A 25,128-nucleotide genomic window follows, 5' to 3' on the forward strand; every position below is an offset into this window, starting at 1 on the left:
GGAGTGAATCCAAGCAGTGTGGCCTTTTGTAATCGGCAGATGGGAAATTTATTAATACACATATTTTCTAAGTATTGTCCATGATTTTTTGGTATGGCACCCAATGTGTCCATGACCACTGGGACCACTGCAGCTAGTTTAAGCCATAATTTTTCAATTTTCATTTTCAGATCTTGATACGTTGTGATTTTCTCCAATTCTTTGCCTCCAATTCTACTGTCTCCTAATATTGCTACATCAATTATCCACATGTCCTTCTTTTCAACCATAGTTAAATCTAATGTCAAGATTTTATACTGGAAATCTTACAATATTTTAACCTGCTCATTCTCAACTATTTTTTCCAACTCTATGTTCCCACCAATTTGATTGCATTAATTTAACTATCTTGCTCTTCTGCATCCAAAATCTAACCTTCAGTTTCTTTTTTTTAATGTTCCAATTGTAAACCATTACCAGGTTTTACCTTAGCCACTTTCCCCTCAATCTTTTATAAAAAAATGTTCATGACCTGGCAGAACATTAAAAAAATGAAACCGAAGGCTTGATTTTAGATGTGCAAGAGCAAGCTATTGAAAGTAATGCAATCAAAGTCAGAATTGAAATACCATCAAATAGTTCAAAGTACAGATTATGTAAAAAACCAGAAGAACAGTAGATCATATACTTAATTGGTGCTGGAAGATCACACAAACTGATTATAAACAATGACATAACAGTTGTCAAAATGATTCACTGGAACATCTGTAAAAATTATCATGTAGCAATTGAATGGAAACATAGATTTGAAAAATTAATTCAAAAATGAGTTCTTAGAAAATCTATGCATTGACAAAATTTTCATCTGTCAATTTCAAAAGGCCAGCTGCAGATACATTATGACATTCTAAGTTCTTAGGAAGAACTTGGTGCATATGAAGGCCAACACCAAAATAACTGGCAGAAGTGATTTCACATTTTTGTGTACCTAATACTATTTGACAGATGGATAAAAATGCCAAATCCAGTCTAAACATCTGGCTGACTATGCAATCAACCATAATAATTTATTATGCTAATATTACACAAGGGCTCAGGCTGTATAACAGATGACAGATACCTGAAATACTCCCAGGGAAATCTTGCCCTTGAAATAAGATTTTGTATTTTAGACTGCAGGATTGTATTTGTTCTGTTTTCAGATTGCTTCAAATTTCTGCCAACTGTAAAGGTGACCTGCCCCATGCCGAGAGAACTAGGAGATGGTGGAGTTTAGAATGTTGGTCATTCCATTGAGAATAATTAAGATGATTTTCAGTAAATGATTTAAAATAACCTCAGAGAAACTGCACTAGATGTTAGAGAGCACATTTAACAAGAATATTGCAGGCTGATAGTGTTAAGTTTGAAGTTATTGTTCTGTTAAGCAAAATTTTAAATTGATATGGCAATATCATTCGCATAAATATTATTGGTAATGAAATATGTATAGCATACGTTATAATAATTATAGCATTTTAAAATAACTGAAAAGAAAACCTTTTACATGACTGAGAATTATCTTAGTAATATTTTAGGAATGGATACATTTTAGCAATCCTGCATAAAATACTTAACAATTACTGCTTGTTATTTTTGTGCAACTGGCTAATACTAGCAAAGTCCTCCTTTTACACTGAGCTGTAAAACACAATTTATCTTAAATTAGTTTTGAACATTTATTTTGAGTATATTCGCACCTGGAATGCTAAATTGGCATTTTCATGCATTCCAAATATTTCTGGGTCATCAATCAAAGGAAGGTTTTCAATATACTCCTTAAAGTTTTGCAAACTGTCAGCCACAGGGGAAAAATATATTCCTGTTTTATTAAAAAGAAATAGAAACATTAAAAGATAAACACAATAACAATTTCATGCATTCTATACGATGCAATTTTATGTGGATTCAATTTTAATAATTAATATCATACTGCTAGTTTTCAGAGAACATTCTACCACTCTACATGATACGTGTCAGATTAGGTCTTCCTAAAGTTACAGGACTTCAAATATTGAAAAATAACTTCCCAAACATCTACGTTAAAAATTGTCTAAGTATTTTATAATACCTTCATAGTTTTTTCTCTATTGTTTTACAATGCATATTTGTTGCTTTATGAAAGAGTACAGAAAACACATTAGTATGGAACGCCGTTTATACAGAGCTTATTTGAAAAAATAAATAATATTGCTTTTATTGGCTGTCTTGATAGTTGCTCTTTCTATGTATTTAACTGAATGCTGGTGTTTTATCTAATTGGGTTTAGAATATTTTAAAGATATAACAAATAGTTTTAAAACATTCTAAGCTCAATTAGATAAAACACCAGCATTCGGTTAAATACATAGAAAGAGCAACAATCAAGACAGCCAATAAAAACAACATTAAGCAATTTTTTTTAGCGCTTGAAGTTTTTTTCCCCTCAATAAGTTTGAGAAATAAAAAGAGCTCCATTGAATGTGGATTTTGGGGAAGCATCCTTGAGGAGAGCCTCTCTCCTTGAGCTCTCCTCAAGGACACCATCAAAGAGAAGGTTTTCTCCCCTGCCACCATTGCAAATTTCATGAGGATACTTAGAGAAGAGCTTCTGAATATAATTTCTAGTCGCTAAACAGTTGCAATTTTCAATGCCCATTTTCTTCTAAATTGGTCCCCAGTGAAGAGGTACTAAGGTACCAGTCACTGAAATAAGCAATTTTAATATTCCTTGGGGAGTTTTTGGCTGTGTTTTTAGCACATAGAATTGAATGGCATTGACATTTAATTACAAGGTGTTGACAGCACAGCTACCAGGGTGGCAAGGAAAACTTGCTGAAATTACCATTGTGAATTAGAAATAATGTACACACTTCTTTGGAGTGTACTCTGGTTGAATTTATAAGAAATAAACTATTTGTATGGACATTTTTAAACCAACAAGAAGAAGAATACATTATTATTAGCAAATAATTGTCTACCCATTAACATTAAACTGTTAATACACACACAGATATTTTATATTTATATAGTGTATATAGCAATCTGATCATGTAAAGTGAATACTGGTTAAGTAAAGTGATGGGTTTTCATTTCAAAACAGGAAAGAAATTATTAAAAGTTATCGGAGATAGTGTCAATTCACTTGAGCAATGAGAAAGCTGTTTGGTAGGAATCACATGCAAAGAGTTAACTAAAACATGTTCCTTGGGCATGCAAAGAAAGCCAACCTTTAAGATAGGATTAAATAAGATTGAAGAGATCCAGTTTGGGCAGCGCTTAAGACCTCAGGCCAGAAACCAGGAGGCTATCAGTTCTAGTCCTGCTTTAGATACAAACCAGCTGGGCACTTTTGGTCGCTCTTTCAGGTCTGGGAAGGTGGCAAAGCACTTCTGAAGTCTTGTCAAAAAAACGGTAGACATTTGTCCCAGCAGGAGTGAAGACTGATTCAAAAGGATTAAAAAAAACAACAACACAGACTGAAAGTGGGGAAGGACTTTTAAAATGTCTAGGATAGTAGAAAAACTAGGTAGGTTAAAGTAGAAACACTAAAAACAGGTATCGCAGTAGATAACTAATTGGGAGAATAAAAGTAGGAGAACAGAATTTAGGTCCTGGGAAAGCCACAAGCTCTCCAGAGCCCTTGGGAAGTTATTATTTTTTAAGCACTATGGAGGAGAGTCTCAAGAAAGTTTCAGCAGTTTTCTTTTTTCTTTTTCCCAGAGAAAATCACTGGACACATGTAGGGAATGAAAAGCAGAGTGGATCAAGGGCTGAATTTTCCCCAGTCTTTGGAATTAGAGGGAAAGAGTACAGAACCTATTCCAACAGGGTACAAACTATGCTTGGCATTGATTTTAATTAAGACCAATAGTGTTAACATTTTCTCTGATCGTGTTTTATGAGAATGGAGATGCTTGGGCAGTTCAAGCTCAAATTAGTACCTGAAACACTCCTGATTGAGATAGATATACACATAGATATATGCTTCCTAATGACAGGAGGAAAAAGGTGAATTACTTGATCACCCATGCTAACAGCATGGAGTAAAGTATTTTTTTGTCCAGAAATACATTCTTAATTTGTAGAGCATTCGTGCCAGGGAGAATCAGATCATGGTTGTACTCAACAGCTGGCAGGAAGAGTAGGAGAATGAAATCAATGCAAATGCTCTGAAGGACAAGACCAGAAGATGAACTACAATAAAAAAAATCCTGAAAACCTGCAATGAGTAGAACCGAAACCACAAGAAACTAGGAAAGTATTCACAAGGATGGCTTGGAAAGAATACAGCTTTCGTCATATTTTTAATGAGATGTAACTGTTTGTTTCCAAATGAACTGAGATTAGATCAGAAAGAGCAAGTTATGAGACAGATGTGCTCGAATGCTCGAGAATAAATAGGGGAAGGGAATGCAGGCTTTGTAAGAGAACGAGCTGCACATTTCTTCCTTGTAACCAAAGGAAATGGGCAAACAAATGTTAAGGCTCCAATTATTGGATTATATTGGACTATTTTAAAAGACAGAATGCATCTATTGGGATTAAAAGACCGAGGGGTAGGTCAAGCCTTGCAGAAATTTTCAGAGCATTAAACATTACATTTAAATAATCTAATACACATTAAGTATGTCTACAACAGCTTGTAAAATATGTAGTAATTGTGAGAATGTGTACAGCCAGCAGGCTTTCTAGTGAACTGGACTGGAACATTTCTATTAATAACTTCAACATGCAACTCTAATTGAAAAAAATAATGATATAACAATAGCGTGGTAAAATCAAATGCTTGTATTCTTCCAGTGATTTTCAAAGCAGGTGCATGAAATTTCTTCAACAAAATGAAATAATAATGACCTTCATATCTGTATTCCTATCAATCTCAAGAGCCTTGAAGATTCTGTACCATTTCATTCTGCTAGTCATGTATGAAATGTACACAAAGGACGTCTCATTTTGCTCAGCCTGTCTTGGTGATCATTCCCTGCTCTGAATACAGGTAAATCATGACTAATGCAAGTTCAAATAATGCAATATTCAATATAGTATGAATTGTAAATTGATACCAGATTGTGTTTAATGTGATCCAAAACTGAGTCAAAGCAAGGTTAACATGGGTGCAAGTGCATACACAATTTGGCTGCGGTGTGTATGTTAAAGCAAAGGTTCCCCTTGCACATATGTGCTAGTTGTTCCCAACTCTAGGGGGCAGTGCTCTCATCTCCATATCAAAGCCAAAGAGCCAGCACTGTCTGAAGACGTCTCTGTGGTCATGTGGCCGGTATGACTAAACGCTGAAGGCGCACAGAATCCTGTTACCTTCCCACCAAGGTGGTCTCTATTTTTCTACTTGCACTTTTACATGCTTTCGAACTGCTAGGTTGGCACTCTGTTACACGGCACAATTTCAACCACCGAACTGCCGACCTTTCTAATCAACAAGCTCAGTGTCTTAGCCACTTAGATGCTATTAATTTTCATGGGCACAAATTGGAGAAAAAGAAGATTGTGTCAGATGAAAACAGTTCAAGTTTTAAAAAGAAGATGCTTGTTATTATATTAAACCAAAAATTTGATGCAATTGAACATGAACAGGGTCTTAGCAACGTTAAAAAAGGGCATGTTGGAATGCCTGAATCTATGGTATAATTGTTTTTTTTAAATACTGCTTTCTGTAACTACTCTATGACTTTGCTAACCATACATTTAAATTATATTATTTTTGTCCTTCGATGTAACGTTTCATTAAAATAAATATATAACAAATTATGCTGAAAATCTTTCTGTTGAGCTGGAACCAATTACCATGTTTTCCATAGAAATATCACCTTGAATAATGTGAATTTGAATAATACAGCCCTTTCGTAGGATCATTAATTGCACTAATCATTACCTATTTGTATTATTCAAGTGGTGGTTCCTATACTTAAATGTTCCCCCTATACACCAATAAAAACACCCGTTTTCTGTAAATGCTTTTCATCAATGATTTGCTTCTTAGGAAATAAGTACTGCTCCTAAAAAAGCAAATTAATGAAGAAGAAAAAAGTTGTCTTGGGCTCCTATGAGGAAAGTACTAATGAACGGCAATAATTTAAAATAGCAGAATAAAACATTTTCTTAATAATGGTGCCCCTACCCCCAAAATACAATGCATGCTTAGAAATGTCTAACTACAGTATGCGAGAAAGTCATTTTTTTTTCTTTTAAAGAAGACTTTTTGAGTTGTATCTACTGAGAAATAAAGAGCAGTTGGGAATAAAAATAAACTCATGCAGCATATTGTAGATATGTAGGTAGTGTCTTTCCGGAAGTTTTTATTTGAAAAAAATTGGAACCCAGTGACATATTGGGAAAGGTTGATCAAGAAAAGACAAAACTGAAGTTGGGAATTAGGAGGTATGAAAGGAGAACTTAAGTAAAGTAATATCCTCATCTAGAAGACATCACTCATTTGCACTCAAAAGTCTGGGAATAAGGATGCTTGCGATGCATTTGCCATACGCAGAACTAATAAACCATTGTACTGTGACGGTGTGCTCTATTTAGCGCACCAGCAAAAGGAGCTATTGCAGCTGACCTTGAAAGGAGCAGAAGGAAACAATGCATCACAAGGGCAAGATCGTCTATATTTGAACGTATAGAAACTCGACCACCGAAATTCTAAAATGCTTTTCTTTTTTACAGTTTAGCTCTTCTGAATTCAAGGATTTGAAAATGGGGGCTACATGATCCAAAGATCATGATTTTTTTTTACTGGGAATAATCCAGAAAAACAGCCACATGCTGATATCTATAACAATTCAGATTTCAAGAAATTGAGGGACAGCACGTTCTAACATATGCCCAATTCCTTGTATGATAGAAATAACCACATGAGGACTAAATGGATGAACATAAGGATGGGTGACAAATGAGCAGTTGTTGTTGTTGGTGGGGAATGAGAATACATTGCAGTCACTGAAGGAACAGATTAAATCACGAGAATCTGAAATGTACCACTCAATACCTGAAATTGTATTAATTTAATATGAAATTAGGTACACCTGATTTTTATAAGATTATGTCCATTCTTTTAAGGGAATCAATTGCCCACGGATTTTTCTTTTCTGTCATTGAAAATTATACTTGGTGAGCTCTTCTGAGGGTTAGGCTCTGGTGAACATATTCAAGTTTTATATGTGACAGGTGGCCAATATACCTCAGGTTGTGTATTCTTGCCCATAATAACCATTCCAGGGAAGAATGCAATACCAGCAATTAGTTTTATTCTTCTCAAACACAATTGAATCATTTTAATAGAGTGATTGCAATCAGTTTAATAAAAGCTTTTACTAATGTCAAAATGTATTTACCTGATTCAGAATATTTATACTTCTCTTCCAAAGTTTCAGGAGAAAAAAACCTCTTTAGGATTGTGCGAAGACACCTTTGATCCCAAGCATCTGTAACTCGTCCTCCATATGTAATCTCCCCTGCAACATGATTTGTTTTACAAATGATCTCATCATCCATTAATGTAACACATTTTTAGCTCTATTTTCTCTGAATAATTATTGAACTGGTGACTTCTAAAATGTGTTATCATGCATCTAAATTTCCTCTGACTACATTAATAGAAATGTGCAAAACGCCAGACTATCACATTATGTGTAATAAAAGATTAATTTTAATAATTGGTGACTATGCAAAATTGTATAATTGCAGGCTGATTAATACTTGCATAAGTAAATAACTGCTATTTGGTAGGAAATGTGTAAAATATGGATACCTGTGTATCTTATAACACTTTGTGACTAATTTTTTCCTTAACTACGCCAAGCTTTGGCGTACAAATTTGGGTTACAAAACACTCACTAAGATTATTCTATCATTTAAATAGAAACATATAGCCAAAATGATAAACATAAAAGATACCGGTAGTGCAAATTTTGACTTTCAGTTTTCATGTCAGATTTTGAAATTTTGTTTTTAAAAGCTTTTAGTTCAAACAATACCCAACCTTTTAGAGCTTTAGGGCAACTGTAATAACTTCATAAATATATAAAGTTGTACCTACTTTGCAGTTTTCACTGAACTGCAGCGTTAAGTATATTGCTGGCCCTGCTGTACATTAACAATAGTGAAGCTGAGAGTGCCAGGATATTGAGCTCTGGGTAATACATGTGTCCCTCTCTTTGTATTTCTCTCTGCACGAAGACAAGTACAGAGTCACTTTGCTCCTGTACTAAAGCTCTGGCCATTGCCTTGTTGTCTCCCCTCTGGCAGCTCTTTGGCTGAGTGCAGTGGGCACAAGCTCCAGCCCAAAGCAGGAGACAAAGGCTGACTTGAGCACAAATGTGGCACAAAGGTAAGTACAAAGCTGCTTCTACACTGCACTAAGGCTCTGGAGACACTTCTCCTTCTCCCCCTTCCTCTTGTGACCCTCTGGCTAGCTGTATCAGGGCCAGAAGGATATGCATGAATGGGAAGATCCTCTCAAGCGAGTGGTCACCCACTCCGTGCATGCCTTTGCTGTGCTTTGGCCGAACCAGGCCACTTGCTTGAGGGTCTTCCTGCTCGTGCGCACCCTTCCAGCTGGCCAGGGGGTTGCGAGAGGAGGAGGAGGAGGAGAAAGGCAGGAAGCCTCCACCACGGCTTGCACCTATTCCTTAGCCAACCTGGAATTCTAAAAAGAAGAAAGAAAAGGATGACGAAGAGTCCTAAAAAGAGCTCAACGGCTTTTCAAGAAAAAGAGAAGAGACAGGGAGCGAGAGAGAGTGAGAGGGAGATATAGACAAACAGACACACAGACAGACATAGAGACAGACACAGATATACATACATACATACGTACATACATACATACATACATACATATCCTACATAGAATCCATCACCTCACACGTACAAAACTCACTCCACTTCATAGAAACAATAAAGAAACAAAACCTACAACCCGGCGACCTACTCGTGAGCTTCGATGTCATATCCCTCTTCACCCTATAAGTGCCTATAAAAGAAGCCTCCCATCACCACCCTGCACAGATCAACTCTGTAGGCAAGACCCTCATCTCCAGAACCAAACGCCTAGCCGACAAAGACCACCTGAAAACTGAATTACACAATCACACAAACGTATTAATCTCCAACAGATTCCAAAGAAAAACAATTACCAACCTAATCAACAGTGACATGCAGTCGGGTGAGGCAGGGGAGGCACAGCCTCACCACTCCCATCATGAAAAGAAAAATATATATAAAAAGCTGAGGTCAGGCTGAGCTAGTTGCTGCCTCACCGTGAATGACTCTGCTTAACTATTTAAAAAAGCCTCTAAAAAGCGCCCTCTACTATGAGGCAGGAGAACGGTGTGCCTCATCTAGTCTGACTTTAGGCATTTTATGATTACTCGAGCAGAGTTAAGCAACAGTTAAAAGCCTAAAAATTCCTGACATAGGTGAGGCATGCAGTTCTCCTGCCTCATAGTAGAGGGCGCTCATTTGGGCGGGGTTTCTGCAGAGGACCCAAGGCGTGTGTGTGTGTTTGAGAGAGAGAGAGAGTGAGTGAGAGAGGGAAGGGAGTAGGAGAGATAGTCCAATGCAACTTCTCTGTGTGTGTGTGTGTGTTTGAGAGAGGGAGGAGGGAGGGGAAGGGAGAAGAAAAAGAAAAAGAAAGAAGGAAACTTCTTTTGCAAAGGAGAAAAACAAATGCTGTTGCTTTAAATCGGAACTGAGCATGCCTGGCTGTGGAATTCTGGGAGTTGAAGTCCACAAGTCTAAAAAAATTTGAAACCCACCACTGTGTCAGTGCCTCACCACCCATAAACCTCACCGCACGTCACTGCTAATCAAAGGGAGACACCCCCCAAGAACCAAGATACAGAACAGGACGACAGCATCGCCCTCCTCCCTTACATCAAAGGCACCACAGATAAAATCAGCAAAATTCTCCACAAGCACAATATCAAGACAGCCTTCGGCACTGACCAAAAAATAGCCAACATCTTAAGAAACCCCAAAGACAAGATCCAGCTAGAAAACCAAGGAGTCTACAAAATACCCTGCAAAATCTGCCCTGCCACATACATTGGACAAACTAATAGGAGAATAAATGCATGCATCACAGAACACAAGAACGCAGTGAGAAAAGAAGAAAAAAACTTCCTTTCTTTTCCAGCACCTTAAAGCAACAGGACATGAAATTGATTTTGAAGGAACCAAATTAATCTCCAAAACAGAACATTTCAACAAGAGAATAATTATGGAAGCCATCGAAATAGAGAAACACCCCCACAACATGAATAAATGTGACGATACCTCCCACCTACCAGACATCTGAAAACCAGCCCTAGTCAACAACGAACCCCATCCACCACCCAGGTTGTTACAATACAAAAGAAAACACCAGCCTGAAAATGGCGAGGGGGACCTCGCTGAAATGTTGCCAAGACAATCTCAATCTTGCACGGGAAAATACAATAAGACCAGAATGCATGCATACATACATATACATACATACATACATACATACATACATACATACATGTTGTGGGCCAGCAGCGGCCGGCTAAGCTGTTGCTGGAATCTGACAGTGACAAACATTATGGGACTGCCCTGGAGGCTGAGGAAAACTCTGGGGGGTGTTCCGAGTCAGAGCAGGGACTAGAGAGTCCTGTTGGCCACCAGATGGCATCTGAGTCAGGGAGCAGTGAGGAAAAACAGAGGGAAGGTGTCCCTGACATAGGGATGCGGAGAGCTGATAGGAGGAGGAGGCAGCTGTAGAAACAGGCTCGCAGAAGGAAATTGGACACAGGTGGCTACTGATTGGACCCTCCCAGAGAGCTTATAGGTGGAGCGACAGGAGGGGAATTTTGCAGGAAACATCAGTTTAAGTTTGAAGAAGTCTGTGAATTCCGTGAGTCTGGTTTTTCATAGGGATAAGTTTCTGGGCTCCTAGCCAAGGGGTGGCTTATCTACTTCGTTAGTCGTGGCAGATGGCCAAGCCAGCATCAGTATAATTTGGAGGCTTGTTGGACAGAACACATACATATACATATATATACATATACATACAGAGTGGGAGACAGACCGGCTGACAGATGAGCGTCTTTGGAGAGGTTTTCTCCAAGCCTGATCCCCGGGGTGGGCGTGTGAGGTTCGGCAGGGCCAGCCCCTTTTTCCTGCTGCCCTGAGCTTCTTAAAGCTGCAACTGGGCGCTGTGGGCCAGTCCCTCTTTCCGTCATCTGCTCGTCCTGGATCCCATTCACGAGGCTGGCATCGGTCGTGGCTGGGTCAGGCCAGTATCTCTGGGTGGAGAGCACATTGCGCATCTCCCCAAGTGACTGAGAAATGCCCAGCACCCAATAAGGGCTGGAAGAAGTTCCAGCAAGTGAGGCGCCGGAGAATCAGCCCTGGCCGCTTCTCCATCCCCTGCCATTGCCTTTACCTTCTCAGGCCAGGCAAGGAGTGACTGTGAGGGCAGGGTGAGGCCAGCCAGTGATATGACAGGGAGCCGCAGCAGAGAGCCCAAAGAACTACATGTGGTTCTGGAGTTATGGGTTGCCAACACCCGGGCTATATCATAAATATTCTCAAAGCGGAACAAAACCCAGGCCTTTTCAGACACAGTCTCCTCAGATCACTTAAAACAGGTCCATGAAGATTTCTGTATTACAGGGTAACAAAATGGAGCCTACTTATACTTTAAAAGGGGCTTCCTCTTGTTTTTAAATTCTTGTCTATCTGCTGGGTATATTTAGTTTTAGTACATGGGAGGAGGAAGGTTACTTATTTTCCTCAAAAAGAGGTCATATGCAGTGTGAAGCTGTTGTAGATCCAGATCCCTCTCTATTTCCTCAGAGCCATTCCTTAAGAGTGCCTTTTATCAATTTTGGCTGATGTGACAACTGTACCTTTTCTTAGAAGAAAATTGCTTTAAATGGTATACTGGTAGCCACCTTGCTTTTTGATTACCCCAGTGTGTTTTGTAAGGTGATACCTTTGAATTCAGCCTAGAAATCTCAATTAACACAGAGCTCAATAGTCAGACTACACTTGTACTAAAAGACCTTCACAAGCTGCAAGTTTATTTTACAGTGAAAGACAATGTGCTGGTTTATATATTTAAAGCCTCTTAGAGAGCACATTTTTCTAGATGATGAAGTAACTGGGGAAGTTTTTCTAAAGTTGCTATAGCTTTGCTAGTGGAATCCAGGGGCTGAGCCTTCTTTGTAATTGCCCCGATCTCTAGAACGCAGTCCCTATGGATATGGACTTAAAACAATTTGTTGGTATTTAAGAATTCCGCAAAACACATTTAAACTTGATAGTTTTATTTTACATTTTAACTGGATTGTTGGTATAATTTGCCCTCATACCAGTAGCTGTACAAGATCTTGCATTCTACTGGTTAAAAAATGTATAATTCTGAATCAACAATTTACTGACAAAATGGACAATTTTGGGCTTTCAATTTTTCAGTTGGAAAATTTTAATTTGTTGCATAATGGTATGCAATATCACACACAGAAGAAATCTGCAGCTCTATGAGTAACACTTATAGTTGTGTTTGGAAATGAAGATATTTCATATGCAATGAAGATACTGTATATAGACAAACAACACTCACCAGATATTTTTTTGTCTATGCAGGAAAGAATTCCGCTTCTCCCAGCAACTAAGTTGTTGTTATGTATAATTGGGAACTCAGTGGGATAATAATTACATCAGTAATCAGAAAGCCTTGAAAATGAGTATTTAATATCCCAAACAAACCTTCTTAAATTCATTTGTTCAGCAAAGCATTATGACCACTCTATCTGAAATATTCTCAGGCTCAAAGAATCAAGAGCGACACTGTCAGAGTTTGTTGTAGCAATCACATCCAGAAATCACACACAGGTAACTGATTCAGCAGGATTCATTAACTTCTCTTTATATATAATATAACACGTGAAGTAAATACCAAAAGCAGGTTTTTCCAACGTGGTAGCAAATGCAAGCAAACACAGGCAGAGGAGAGAACAGTTTCAGTTTTAGTTTAGAGCAGCAAACTAGTTTAGAGCTCAGCACACACTCAGAGCTACAGAGCTAAGTCACACCCAGGCTCCTTGCTGCTCACACAGCAAATACTGTTTCAGTTTCCAAACAGCCCTCATTGGGTGACCCAGTTGCCATGTCTCTCCATTGGCTGACCATGTTTCCATGTCTCTTCCAGTCATGAACTCTCAATACACTGACAGACATATGGAGCTATTTCCAAGTAGTTCCTTTATTTTGTTCGCCTATATAAAGCGATTATCCACAATAACTATACATATGCTCTGTGAATTACGGGGGACGGCTTGACCTTGCTCTCTTCTTGCCCACCAGATACTCCATTGTCTCTTTGCCCTTCCCTCCTGTGATTCTGGACTACATTCCACCATATATATTCCATTTCTCAAATAAATATGTAAGTGGATCTATGAGCTAGTGATTATGGCTTATAATCAACAGCCATTTTTGTGCTATGGAAAACTATTTTTAAAACTGAGAGAATTTGGCATAATTCCACAGCTTGATACCACACAGATTTATGGGGACAGTTCAAATAAAATTCCCAGCTGAAAGGACTATGTTTTTGTTTTTACGTTTAAGGTTAAAAAGTGCATTCGATAACACAAAGTCCTTGGTCTCACATAAATAACTCTCTGACCCCAATCACTTACAGCAGACATTTATGATAGGTAATATGTATGGATAAGTACGGATGTCACAAAATTATTAACTTGATACCCTTACCTGTTATATATGTGAGGGCATCCCAGGGTATTTTTCCTTCTTGGCAATAAAGATTGAGGTTTAATAAGGCACATTCTCTGTCACTGTCATTAAATTCATAACATATATTCCAGCCAAGGGGTCCAAATTTTTTCCTTTCCTTGAAGATTAGAAAAATATTTTTGGGGGGGTCAGCGTTGAACAAGTTCATGACAAAAATAAGAAATCCATAAAAAACCCTGTAAGTATTCAGTTCCTTCACAATTTCTACAGTTTTTTCTCCCCAGATTCTATTCTTTGGGTTCCCGTGGCTTATTTCATTTAATGATAGTATCAGATGTTCATTGTGATAATGAATCAACAGTATATGTTTGTCCTAGAAAACTGACAGAATAGCTCCTGCTTTTCTGAAGAATGAGATGAAAGAGCTATTTCCTGTACCTAGTTTTCTTTTGAGATCTATATTACCAGAGGAACATCAGAGAGCCAGAGGTTACAAACTGAATGGCAGTGATTAAGAAATTAGAGACAATTATATAATACATCTCTACACACACTGATTAGAAAACAAATCAAGGTTTTTCCTGACATCCTATTTTCAACAGCTTGAGTAAAAGCAGCAGGTGAAAACCTGGCTAGAATGTCACCCTGGTTCCAAAAATCGTGGGAAAGCATTTTTGAACAGTTTTCACAAAAATACAAAAACTGTTAAAGATGGCTGCAACTAGATGTTTCTTTATATTTATAACCCTTCTTCTACATACAGCAGATGCATGTAGGTTTCTAGTGTACCATTTGGAGAAAGGAATAGATTACAATCTTATTTCTAAGGATGATGCTGCATCTCTGATGCAGTGAATTTTGATGCTCAGAAGCTTAATTGTTTCAGCGTATTAGCGTAATATTAGTGCCCTGTTGAAAACACTGAGATGCAGGACATCAGAATCAATTTGACTACATCATAGGAAATAGATGGAGAAAGAATAATCAAGTCTGCAAGATTACTTCCAGATGCAAATTGTGGAACTATTAAATCTATTAAGTATTGATGTCAAATAAATATGAGTTTCACTTAGCAAAATCAAAGAAAGTAGCATGGCAGCAATGTTCAATCAAGAATACAGATGCTCAGAATTCAAGTTCAATGTAAGGAACAAATTCAGCATGCTTAACTTAGGACAACTTGAGGAGCAATTCAAATAAATAAATAAACAAACAAATAAACACTGAAAATAAAGCAGAAAAGATCATTCTTCAACTTTCAAAGAGGAAATGATCCAAGTGGCCTGGAGGATGAGCTATTGTGTTTGACAAAAAAAAGTCAGAGGATGAAAGCCTGGACAACAAGAAAGAAGTGTCATGTCTGAACACAGATTTTTAGTGTTAAATACGCAAGGACAAAAAAGATATCTCAATCAAGAACGTCAACAATGTTTTGAAAATTACAAGAAAAATGAGAGGTATTTTTAAAATGAGTGGTAGCACCAGAAAATTTGAGGAGGAATACTCAATCATAGAAGAAATCTAACAGAGACAAATGAGGTTAAAGGAAGATGGAAAGGCTATTCTAAAACCCTTTACAAAGGGGATTATCAAATGACAGAAACATTTATAGAGAGGACATATATTCAAGGACTGATTCCACTAGAGAGTGAGGTACAGTAGACAATAGACTTAGCTGTCAAATAGAAAAGTACAAGACATAGAATTGAACTATTTAAGTTTTAGAAGAAACACTTAAAATAAGAGCTTTACACCAACTAACATGGAACAAGAAAATATGGCATAGAGATTGGAAATAGATACAATAATTAATTCAATAATAAGCAAATTACTGAAGCACTCCTCACAAACAGGGCTGCTTAAAATCTTACAAAAACTAGAGAACCAAACATGGACACAAAAATGCCAAATAAACAGGCATATTCCAGAATAAGCAATGAAACTATTTATAAGGAATGTTTATAATAATGAACATGAAGCTACTGTAGGAACTGAATTTGAAGAAACACCAGTTCAGAAAAGAGAAGAAAGTGAGCTAAGGATGCATTTTGTTCCTGATGTGTTTAACCAATTCAAAAAATATATTCAATGAATGACAGGATTAGAAGGGATGATTCTTGGAATCAAAAGTGATCTTTAAACAACTAAGAATTATTAGATGAAATAAAATTAAAAAACAGAATGTGAAAAAGTTAATTATGAAATTGAAAATGTGTAGCGAAAAATCTTGGTTAAATATTCAAATATTAATGTCAAAAACAAGAATTTAACAGTCTAGAGTAAAGAAAAGAAACCAGTAGATAGACTGATGTTCTTGGGCACAAGAGCATGTAAGATCATGTGCTGCAAAAGTGAAGAGGAAATTAATCTAGGGAGAAATGAAATGACAAACTAGAGCTGTCTTTTCCAACACTTAAAGTTAGAATGGTTAAAAATGGGTCTTTTTGTGGAAACATATGGAGGTGAAAGCTGGATGTTAGAAATCAGTCCTGGACATATAAATGCTGGTTACTCTATTGATCAGTAAGAACAAATTCAAATAATTATGTATGATACGTGAGCAAATAGTGAACGACATAAATTAATATGCTTGGCAAGACTGAGTGGAGCAAAATGGGAAAACGATATGTAAAATAGGGAGATGACTCAAATTACTCATGTCTTTGGGAGAGCTATGCACAGATGCAGGTCAAGATGGCAGACAATTGTCCATATAATCACCAAGGCCAAGGGAAAATTAACGGCTAACTTTTTCCTTTAAAGTCCAGCCTATATGGATGAGACCTCTTTTCTGAAACAACTCTTATGACTAAAAGAGAATTGCTGATCTAAAGACACACTGTGGTTGCACAGCAGATTTAAATTCAGATCTCCCCCATGCAAATTCAATCAGCCCATGTACTTATATTCAACACTGACTGGCTCATTTCCAGCGCATGGCTCATAAGTTGAGATCAGGAATTATACACCATTTTTCTTTTCTAATCTTAAGGAGAAGAGAAAGGATTCTACTTCAAGAATTAGGCATAGTTATTTTCATTTTATAATCAGTGGGTAAGATCAGAGAAATGGAGGTATATCTGAATTCAGTGAAATCAATATTTCATCAATATTTGTATTTAGAATTCAAAATGTGTCCCTTCATTAAAGTCCCTTCATTAAATATCGGCAGTAACTCAATACAAATAAAGCTTCTGAACAGACCTGGATTTCTATTCCATAAAAGTCTATAATATTTCATTAACAATCTGCAGATATTATAAATATTATATTTTACTATGAGAAATTTGGATTCTCCTTTTGGTGTTTTCCAATATTCTTTATGCTTAGTTTTGTCACAAACAGCTAAGAGAATTTGAAGCAAAATGGAATGGAGAAGAAATTTCAGCTGAGATGAACGAATTGTTACATAAATATTTACAGAGTATATTTCTTTTCTTTTACAGCAATAAATTGGATTGGATGAAATTAAATCGAAATGTTTCTAAATGCAACAACAGGAATGCAAATCTTCCACTCCAATAGATACTTGATATCTTAAGTTTTCTTTAACATTTTTAGGTTGACTAAGATTTTACTGGAATTTTGATATGATGATAATCTTATGAAGTAAATAAGAAGGTACTAGTCAAGGCAAGCAAATCACCTTTGCCTCAAAGCCACTTTCCAAGGAAAAAAGATTGTTACCACAACTACAGAAACATTAAGGCATAAGGAAGATATTGGGAAGCAAACTCTATATTGAGTCTGCCCACCCACACCTTTAAGGCTTTTGCTTCTTCTGCCTCTGATATCATATAAAAACAATTTGCCCTTCAATAAAAGAAAGCACTTGACACTATTTCCTCTCTTTTCCAAGCTGTGTGCTGAAGTGGAAGTGCAGTTCACTTTCACAGTGATCTGAACTGATTGTTTGCAGGCTGTTTTTTAAATTATGATGAAGGTTGCATGCAACACAAACTCAGAGGAATGTTACCTGAACTTCTGAGTTTTGCAGAAAGATTATGGATAAAACTTTGATGTAAAAAATAAAATGAATAGAGTAAGCTTCATGAACACTGCCGTTCTGAGCTAATATACGAATATTAATTACCTGTGTGACCCATTTCTCAGAATGGAGTGATGAATCTGAAACAATCTGGCTATTCTGAAGGTGATTTATTTGTTTATGGGGTTTAATAGTCCAGAACTTGAGAGGTTAGGACTGCGTCCAGAAACCACAAATAACTTACAGTCCTTGAAGATTTATTTCAAGAAACAGTCAACTCACTTCCAGACTAACTGATTCAATGTGTTTTCAGAGAGAATAAAAGGAACATTTTGAAGAATGCTCCAGGAGTAGAATGGTAAGTTTTGCACCTCCTTGATATTAACATGTCTATTAAAAAAATGTCATCACTGCAACATACACGGACTATCGCTATTAATTATTATTTAATATATTCTTAGAATAGGAGATACCTGAATAATTGCATGAAAAAAGCAAATACCAAAAATTATTTTTCTCCAGATTTTGCCCAAGATATTTTCCTCAAAAAATGTGGGAGTCATTTCTGTGAAGGCTCTTCTGATGTTTGCCCGTAGACCTTTAGGGGGTTCATTTGTTACCTGAATGGAAAAATATATGTACACACATGTATCAAATTGATTTTCAAATATATCTGTTAACAACTTCCAGATAGTATTCCTATGATGCTTCTATAAAATTATATAAAATGAAATAGCTATGAAGCAGCGGTAATTCACACACATCATGCCTCATTGCATTTATTCATTTGCACAGCTACAGGACTAGGTTTTCCAGTTGTGCACTGTGTTGTCAAGTTAATGCATGAATTAGTAGCTATTTTTATGCAAATGGCATTTTCTTGTCAGAGGAAAACTCTCAGCTTTTAACCATGTCAATATATGATTACTTATCCAAAGTTGCACATAGAAATGAAAAGCTACCTTCAGAAAGTAAGGATATGTAAGGCAGGAAAAAAATGAATCTGCTTACATAAATGATAAATATGGAGCAATTGTAGTTAGAACTCATACAATAAAGTTGTTTTTTATTGTTTTCAAATACAGGTAGTTCTTGACTTATGACCAAAATTAAGCCCAAAATTTCTGTTTTTAAGTGAGACATTTGTTAAATGAGTTTTGCCCCATTTGTTAAGTGAATTGTTGCAGTTGATAAGTTAGCAAGCCAGTTGTTAAGTGAATCTGGCTTCCCCAGTTGACTTTGCTTGTTAGAAGGTTGCAAAAGGGATCACATGACTTTGGGACACAGCAACGGTCATAAATATGAATCAGTTACCAAGCATCTGATCATAGGGATGCTGCAAATGTTGTAACTGTAAAAAATGGTTGTCCACTTTTCAATGTCATTGTAACTAATGGTCACTAAATTAATTGTAAGTCGAGGACTACCTGCACCATTTGAGATACCTGTCTGATATAAGTCTGTTTTATGGATAGAAAGCATTTTAAACAGAGATACAATTACTAAAATCAGTGGAAGTGGAAGTTTTAATGGAAGTTACAATCATTTTCAGGGAAGAGATTTTCCATATTTTGGGGGAAGGCTAAATGATTATTCACACCGATATTCATTGTGGCCAATGAAGAGGAAAATAAACATTTCTTCCCTTCTGAAAGGGTGATCTGAAGTGATCTATGCTCTAGAACAAGATCGGAGAATGTATTCCAAATTTCAGAGGTGCTACTGCTGTACTGAACAGTGAAATATGAATGGTAATGAGAATTTAACACTTCTGGGAAGTGAAGTGCTCACATTCTCAGTCTTTTAAAATCCTCAAACTTTTCATCCTCAGAAGATCTGCTGATGCCTCCTCATACTGTGAGGATTGAGTGATGGTTCGAACAAAAAAGAGTGCCCATCTTTGGCATATACAAAATAACCTACAAATTAGCTTTGTTTCCAATGATTGGGAAATAAATATCGGCATTTTGACTTTGTTTATGGAACAGGCAGAAGAACATGCAGCCTGTATTTCAAATGACTGATTGCCAAAGCAGGATGTTTAAAAAAATATTTTATTTATAATACTAAGTGTGAAAGTATTTACTTTTTATGGCATACCAAAGTGTATTACAGTCATTGACTAAGTCTGAAAATATGGAATTTATCAAGGAACCGTCTCACCCCACTGGAACTGGCCCACCCCACCTCCACTGGAAGAGGCAAGCAATTCTGGCTGGCAAGGTTCATAAGAAGGGCCCTTTCTGCCATGGCTCTTGCACTTAGAAACATCTTACCTCCTAAGGTGAGATTGGCCCCCACACTTCTGACCTTACACAAGAGCCTGAAGACCTGGCTCTGCCAGATGACTTGGGACCCCAATGGGGGAACATCACACTGGAGCTGGTTGATGAATTAAGAGGCAATCCCACCTCCCCCTCATGCATCTTGTTCTCTTCCTTCCCATCTAATAACTAAAATTTTATTTTTATTGTGGCTTATATACATACAGTTGGAAGAAAAAGTATGTGAACCCCTTGGGATTATGTGGAGTTTTGCATGAATTGGTCATAAAATGTGCTCTGAACTTCATCTAAGTCACAACAATAGAGAAACACAGTCTGCTGAAAATAATACTACACAAACATTAGATGTTGCCATGGTTTAATTGCACATAACATGTAAACATTCACAGTGCAGGGAGAAAAAAGTATGTGAACCCTTGGTCTTAATAACTGGTTGACCCTCCTTTGGCAGCAATAACCTCAACCAAATGTTTCTTGTAGTTGCAGATCAGACCTGCACAACGATCTGGAGTAATTGTGGACCACTCCTCTTCACAAAACTGTTTCAGTGTAGCAATATTCTTGGGATGTCTGGTGTGAATCGCTCTTAAGGTCATGCCACAGCATTTCAATCGGGTTGAGGTCAGGACTCTGACTGGGCCACTCCAGAGGTCGTATTCTGTGCTGTTGAAGCCATTTTTGTGTTGACTTACTTGTATGCTTTGGGTCATTGTCCTGTTGCATCACCCATCCCCTGCGGAGCTTCAGTTGGCAGAACAGATGGTCGTACGTTTTCCTGCAAAATGTCTTGATAAACTCTGGAATTCATTTTCCCATCAATGACAACAATCCGTCCAGGCCCTGAAGCAGCAAAGCAGCCCCCAAACATGATGCTCCCTCCGCCATGTTTTACAGTGGGGATGAGGTTTTGATGTTGGTGTGCTGTGCCTTTTTTTCTCCATACATAGTATTGTGTGTTTTTCCCAAACAACTCAATTTTGGTTTCATCTGTCCACAGTATATTTTGCCAGTAGTGCTGTGGAACATCCAGGTGCTCTTTTGCAAACTTCAAACGTGCTGCAATATTTTTTGGGGGACAGCAATGGCTTCCTCCGTGGTGTCCTCCCATGTACTCCATTCTTCTTTAATGTTTTCCTTATTGTAGATGTGTCAACAAAAATGTTAGCAGGTGCCAGAGATTTCTATAGGTCTTTAGCGACACTCTAGGATTCTTCTTTACCTCATGAAGCATTCTGCACTGTGCTCTTGCAGTCATTTTTACAGGACAACCACACCTAGGGAGAGTAGCAAGAGTGCTAAACTTTCTCCATTTGTAGACAGTCTGTCTTACCGTGGACACATGAACATCAAGGCTTTTGGAGATACTTTTGCAACCCTTTCCAGCTTCATGCAAGTCAACAATTCTTGATCGTAGGTCTTCTGAGAGCTCTTTTCTGCGAGGCATGGTTCACATCAGAAAGTGCTTCTTGAAACCAGTAAACCCACAACAGGTGTGTGTTTTTGATTTGATTTGATTTGATTTTATTGACATTTGTAGGCCGCCCTTTTCCCTGAGGGGACTCAGGGCGGCTCACATAAAATCAGGGAAGGGGAAATGCAGACAATAACAAAGACACATATAATAAAAACAGTAACCAACGTGCATTCATCATTCGGGAGGGGCAACTATCTTCATCCCCAGGCCTGACGGGCTAGCCAGTTCTTCAAGGCTGTGCGGAAGGCCTGGACGGTGGTGAGGGTACGAATCTCCACGGGGAGTTCGTTCCAAAGGGTCGGGGCGACTACTGAGAAGGCCCTCCTCCTTGTAGTTGCCAGCCGACACTGGCTGGCCGATGGAATACGGAGGAGGCCCAATCTGTGTGATCTTATTGGTCGCAGGGAGGTGATTGGCAGAAGGCGGTCTCTCAAGTATCCAGATCCACTACCATGTAGGGCTTTATGGGTGATTAACAGCACCTTGAAGCGCATCCGGAAATCGACAGGTAGCCAGCGCAGCTCGCGGAGGATAGGTGTAATGTGGGTGAACCGCGGTGCACCCACAATCGCTCGTGCGGCTGCGTTCTGTACCAGCTGAAGACGCCGGATGCTCTTCAAGGGCAGCCCCATGTAGAGCACATTGCAGTATTCCAGCCTAGAGGTCACGAGGGCCCGAGTGACTGTTGTGAGTGCCTCCCGATTCAGGTAGGGTCGCAACTGGCGCACCAGGCGAACCTGGGCGAATGCCCCCCTAGCCACAGCCGTCAAATGGTGGTCGAACGATAGCTGTGGATCTAGGAGGACTCCCAAGTTGCGAACCCTCTCTGAGGGGTAAAGAGTTTGACCCCCCAGCTTGAGAGATGGAATATTGGTGGAATCCTTGGGAGGGAAACACAACAGCCACTCGGTCTTTTCTGGGTTGAGCACAAGCTTGTTAGCCCTCATCCAGTCCATAACCGCCTCCAGGCCCCGGTTCATCACGTCTGCCGCTTCATTGAGTTGGCACGGGGCGGACAGATACAGTTGAGTATCGTCCGCATATTGATGGTATCTGATCCCGTGCCTGCGGATGATCTCTCCCAGCGGTTTCATGTAGATGTTGAATAGTAGGGGGGATAAGACCGAACCCTGAGGCACCCCATATGTTAGGGGCCTAGGGGACGATCTCTGCCCCCCCACTTACACCGACTGCGACCTGTCTGAGAGGTAGGAAGAGAACCACCGCAGCACGGTGCCTCCCACTCCCACCCCTCGCAGTCGTCGCAGAAGGATACCATGGTCGATGGTATCGAAAGCCGCTGAGAGGTCAAGGAGAACCAGGATGGAGGGAAATCCTCCATCTCTGGCTCTCCAGAGATCATCAGTCAATGCGACCAAAGCGGTTTCTGTGCTGTAACCGGGTCTGAAGCCTGACTGGAGGGGGTCGAGATAGTTTGCTTCCTCCAAGGACCGCTGGAGCTGAAAGGCCACCACCTTCTCAACAACCTTCCCAAGGAAGGGAAGGTTGGAGACTGGACGATAGTTATTAAGGACAGCTGGATCCAAAGATGGCTTCTTTAGGAGGGGTCTCACCACCGCCGCTTTCAGTGCGGCGGGGAAGTTCCCCTCCCGAAGAGAGGCGGTCACGACCGCCTGGATCCAGCCTCGTGTCACCTCACTGCTGCTGGTAACCAGCCATGAGGGACACGGGTCCAGTACGCAGGTGGAGGCACTCACAGCCCTCATGGCCTTGTCCACATCCCCGGGGGTAACATCCTGAAACTCAACCCAGAGATGTTCCATCCGATCCTCTTGTGCCTCGGCTGGAACTGTAGGGGTGGAGTCCAAGTCCGACCGAAACCGAGCAATTTTGTCCGCTAAGAATTGGGCATAATCCTCAGCTCTGCCCTGCAAGGGTTCCCCCGCCTCCCTTTTATTTAATAGGGAGCGGGTTATCTTAAACAGGGCGGCTGGGCGGGACTCAGCGGACGCAACCAAGGTGGCTATGTAGGATCTTTTCGCTGCCCTAAGCGCTCTGGTGTATTCCTTGGTGCAGGTGGTTTCCATTGCTCGGTTCGATTCGGACTTATTGGACCTCCATCGGTGCTTTTAAAGGGCAGAACAGCTGTCAGCAACACATCCAATATCATCACATTGATTGGAGTCAAGGTTGGCTCACTCCTGGCTCCAATTAGCTCTTGGAGACGTCATTAGGCTAGGGGCTTACATACTTTTTCCTCCCTGCACTGTGAATGTTTACATGTTATGTGCAATTAAACCATGGCAACATCTAATGTTTGTGTAGTATTATTTTCAGCAGATTGTGTTTCTCTATTGTTGTGACTTAGATGAAGTTCAGAGCACATTTTATGACCAATTCATGCAAAACTCCATGTAATCCCAAGGGGTTCACATACTTTTTCTTGCAACTGTATATGCATATATACATATATACATATATATATATACATACATATATATACACATATATACACACACACACACACATATATATATATATATATACACATATATACACATATATATACATACATACATATACATACATACACACACACATATACACACTGTATGTATGTATGCGCGCGCACACACACACACACACACACACTGTATGTATATGTTAGGATTTTAGTGTTTAATGCTGTAAGACACCCAGAATCCTTCTGATACAAGATGGGTGGCAAGTAAATGTAATAGACAAACAAACAAATAAATAAGTAATTAAACATGATCTTGTATTTGTCATTTATATTTTTTTATTTGTTGTCTTTTAAATGAGCCCTGTAGGCATCTCTTTACTTCCTTGATTTCCTGGGATTTCTTTGTAAGAAACTCAGGGATCTATATAACCAAAGCGAGGATGCTCAAAAGCAATCATGTTCCACACAACTGTCTGTCTCCCCATTCCAATAGGATATAAGGTGCTAGGCACTCATATATGATGCCAAGAAAGCATTCAGATCTATCAGCTGCCAAGGTCAGGCTATGCTAATTTGTCTACCGCCTTTGCAGAATTTGTTGATGGCAGTAATGTGCAGCTTCACCTGACAGCGAACTGACTGTAGCAAAGGACTTTGAGCTCTGTGCTCCATTTTTAGATTGCATACCTTTTGTTCCAATGGGAACAAAAGTTCAAGTCCACAGCACTACAAGGAACCAGCCTGGCACCACCTTTCTGGCAATGACATGTAGGATGGCCAGCAGGCTGGATCACACACTAATGAAAGCTCTAGCTTGTTTTTACAATATCGTCTCAAAGAAAGGTTATACATTCAGGCACCATGAGAAGGTGCACAGAGAGAGAGAGAGAGAGAGAGAGAGAGAGAGAGAGAGAGAGAGAGAGGGAGAGAGAGGAGATAGATCCCAAACACAAAACAGAATTTTATTGTTTTTACACTTCTAACCAGGTGTTTGATAAAGCAGTTCATAATTAAACCCATGGCACCTGACAGTATGTTCATGGAATAACCATGCAGTTATTGAATCTGAAGAGGGCATGAATTATTTTCATCACAACTTATTCTTTTTCTTATCAGATTTGATGCACTGCAGTCTTGGATGAGTCTAAGCATTTTATTCATGGAAATGATTTTTTTATGTAAAACATAATAAAACAACCACTGCATGTACAAAAGC

The 25,128-nt window shown here is 38.8% G+C and overlaps 1 protein-coding gene across 1 annotated transcript in view; it reads right to left on the reverse strand.

The window, feature by feature from the left end:
- The window catches only part of DNAH6 (dynein axonemal heavy chain 6), a 207,943-nt gene that overhangs the window by 17,377 nt on the left and 165,438 nt on the right, over positions 1 to 25,128 (reverse strand). The window contains exons 67-70 of the mRNA XM_087716259.1: positions 18,202 to 18,348; positions 13,759 to 13,897; positions 7,353 to 7,472; positions 1,719 to 1,840 (exon numbers count right to left, since the gene is read on the reverse strand). Coding sequence (XP_087572385.1) covers positions 1,719 to 1,840; positions 7,353 to 7,472; positions 13,759 to 13,897; positions 18,202 to 18,348 — 528 coding nt within the window. The remainder of the gene's footprint in view (positions 1 to 1,718; positions 1,841 to 7,352; positions 7,473 to 13,758; positions 13,898 to 18,201; positions 18,349 to 25,128) is intronic.

The sequence above is a fragment of the Thamnophis sirtalis genome, unplaced genomic scaffold, assembly GCF_051295495.1.
Source record: "Thamnophis sirtalis isolate CommonGarterSnake01/CBP01778 unplaced genomic scaffold, rThaSir2_p1.2 scaffold_5, whole genome shotgun sequence".
NCBI classification, from domain to species: domain Eukaryota; kingdom Metazoa; phylum Chordata; class Lepidosauria; order Squamata; family Natricidae; genus Thamnophis; species Thamnophis sirtalis.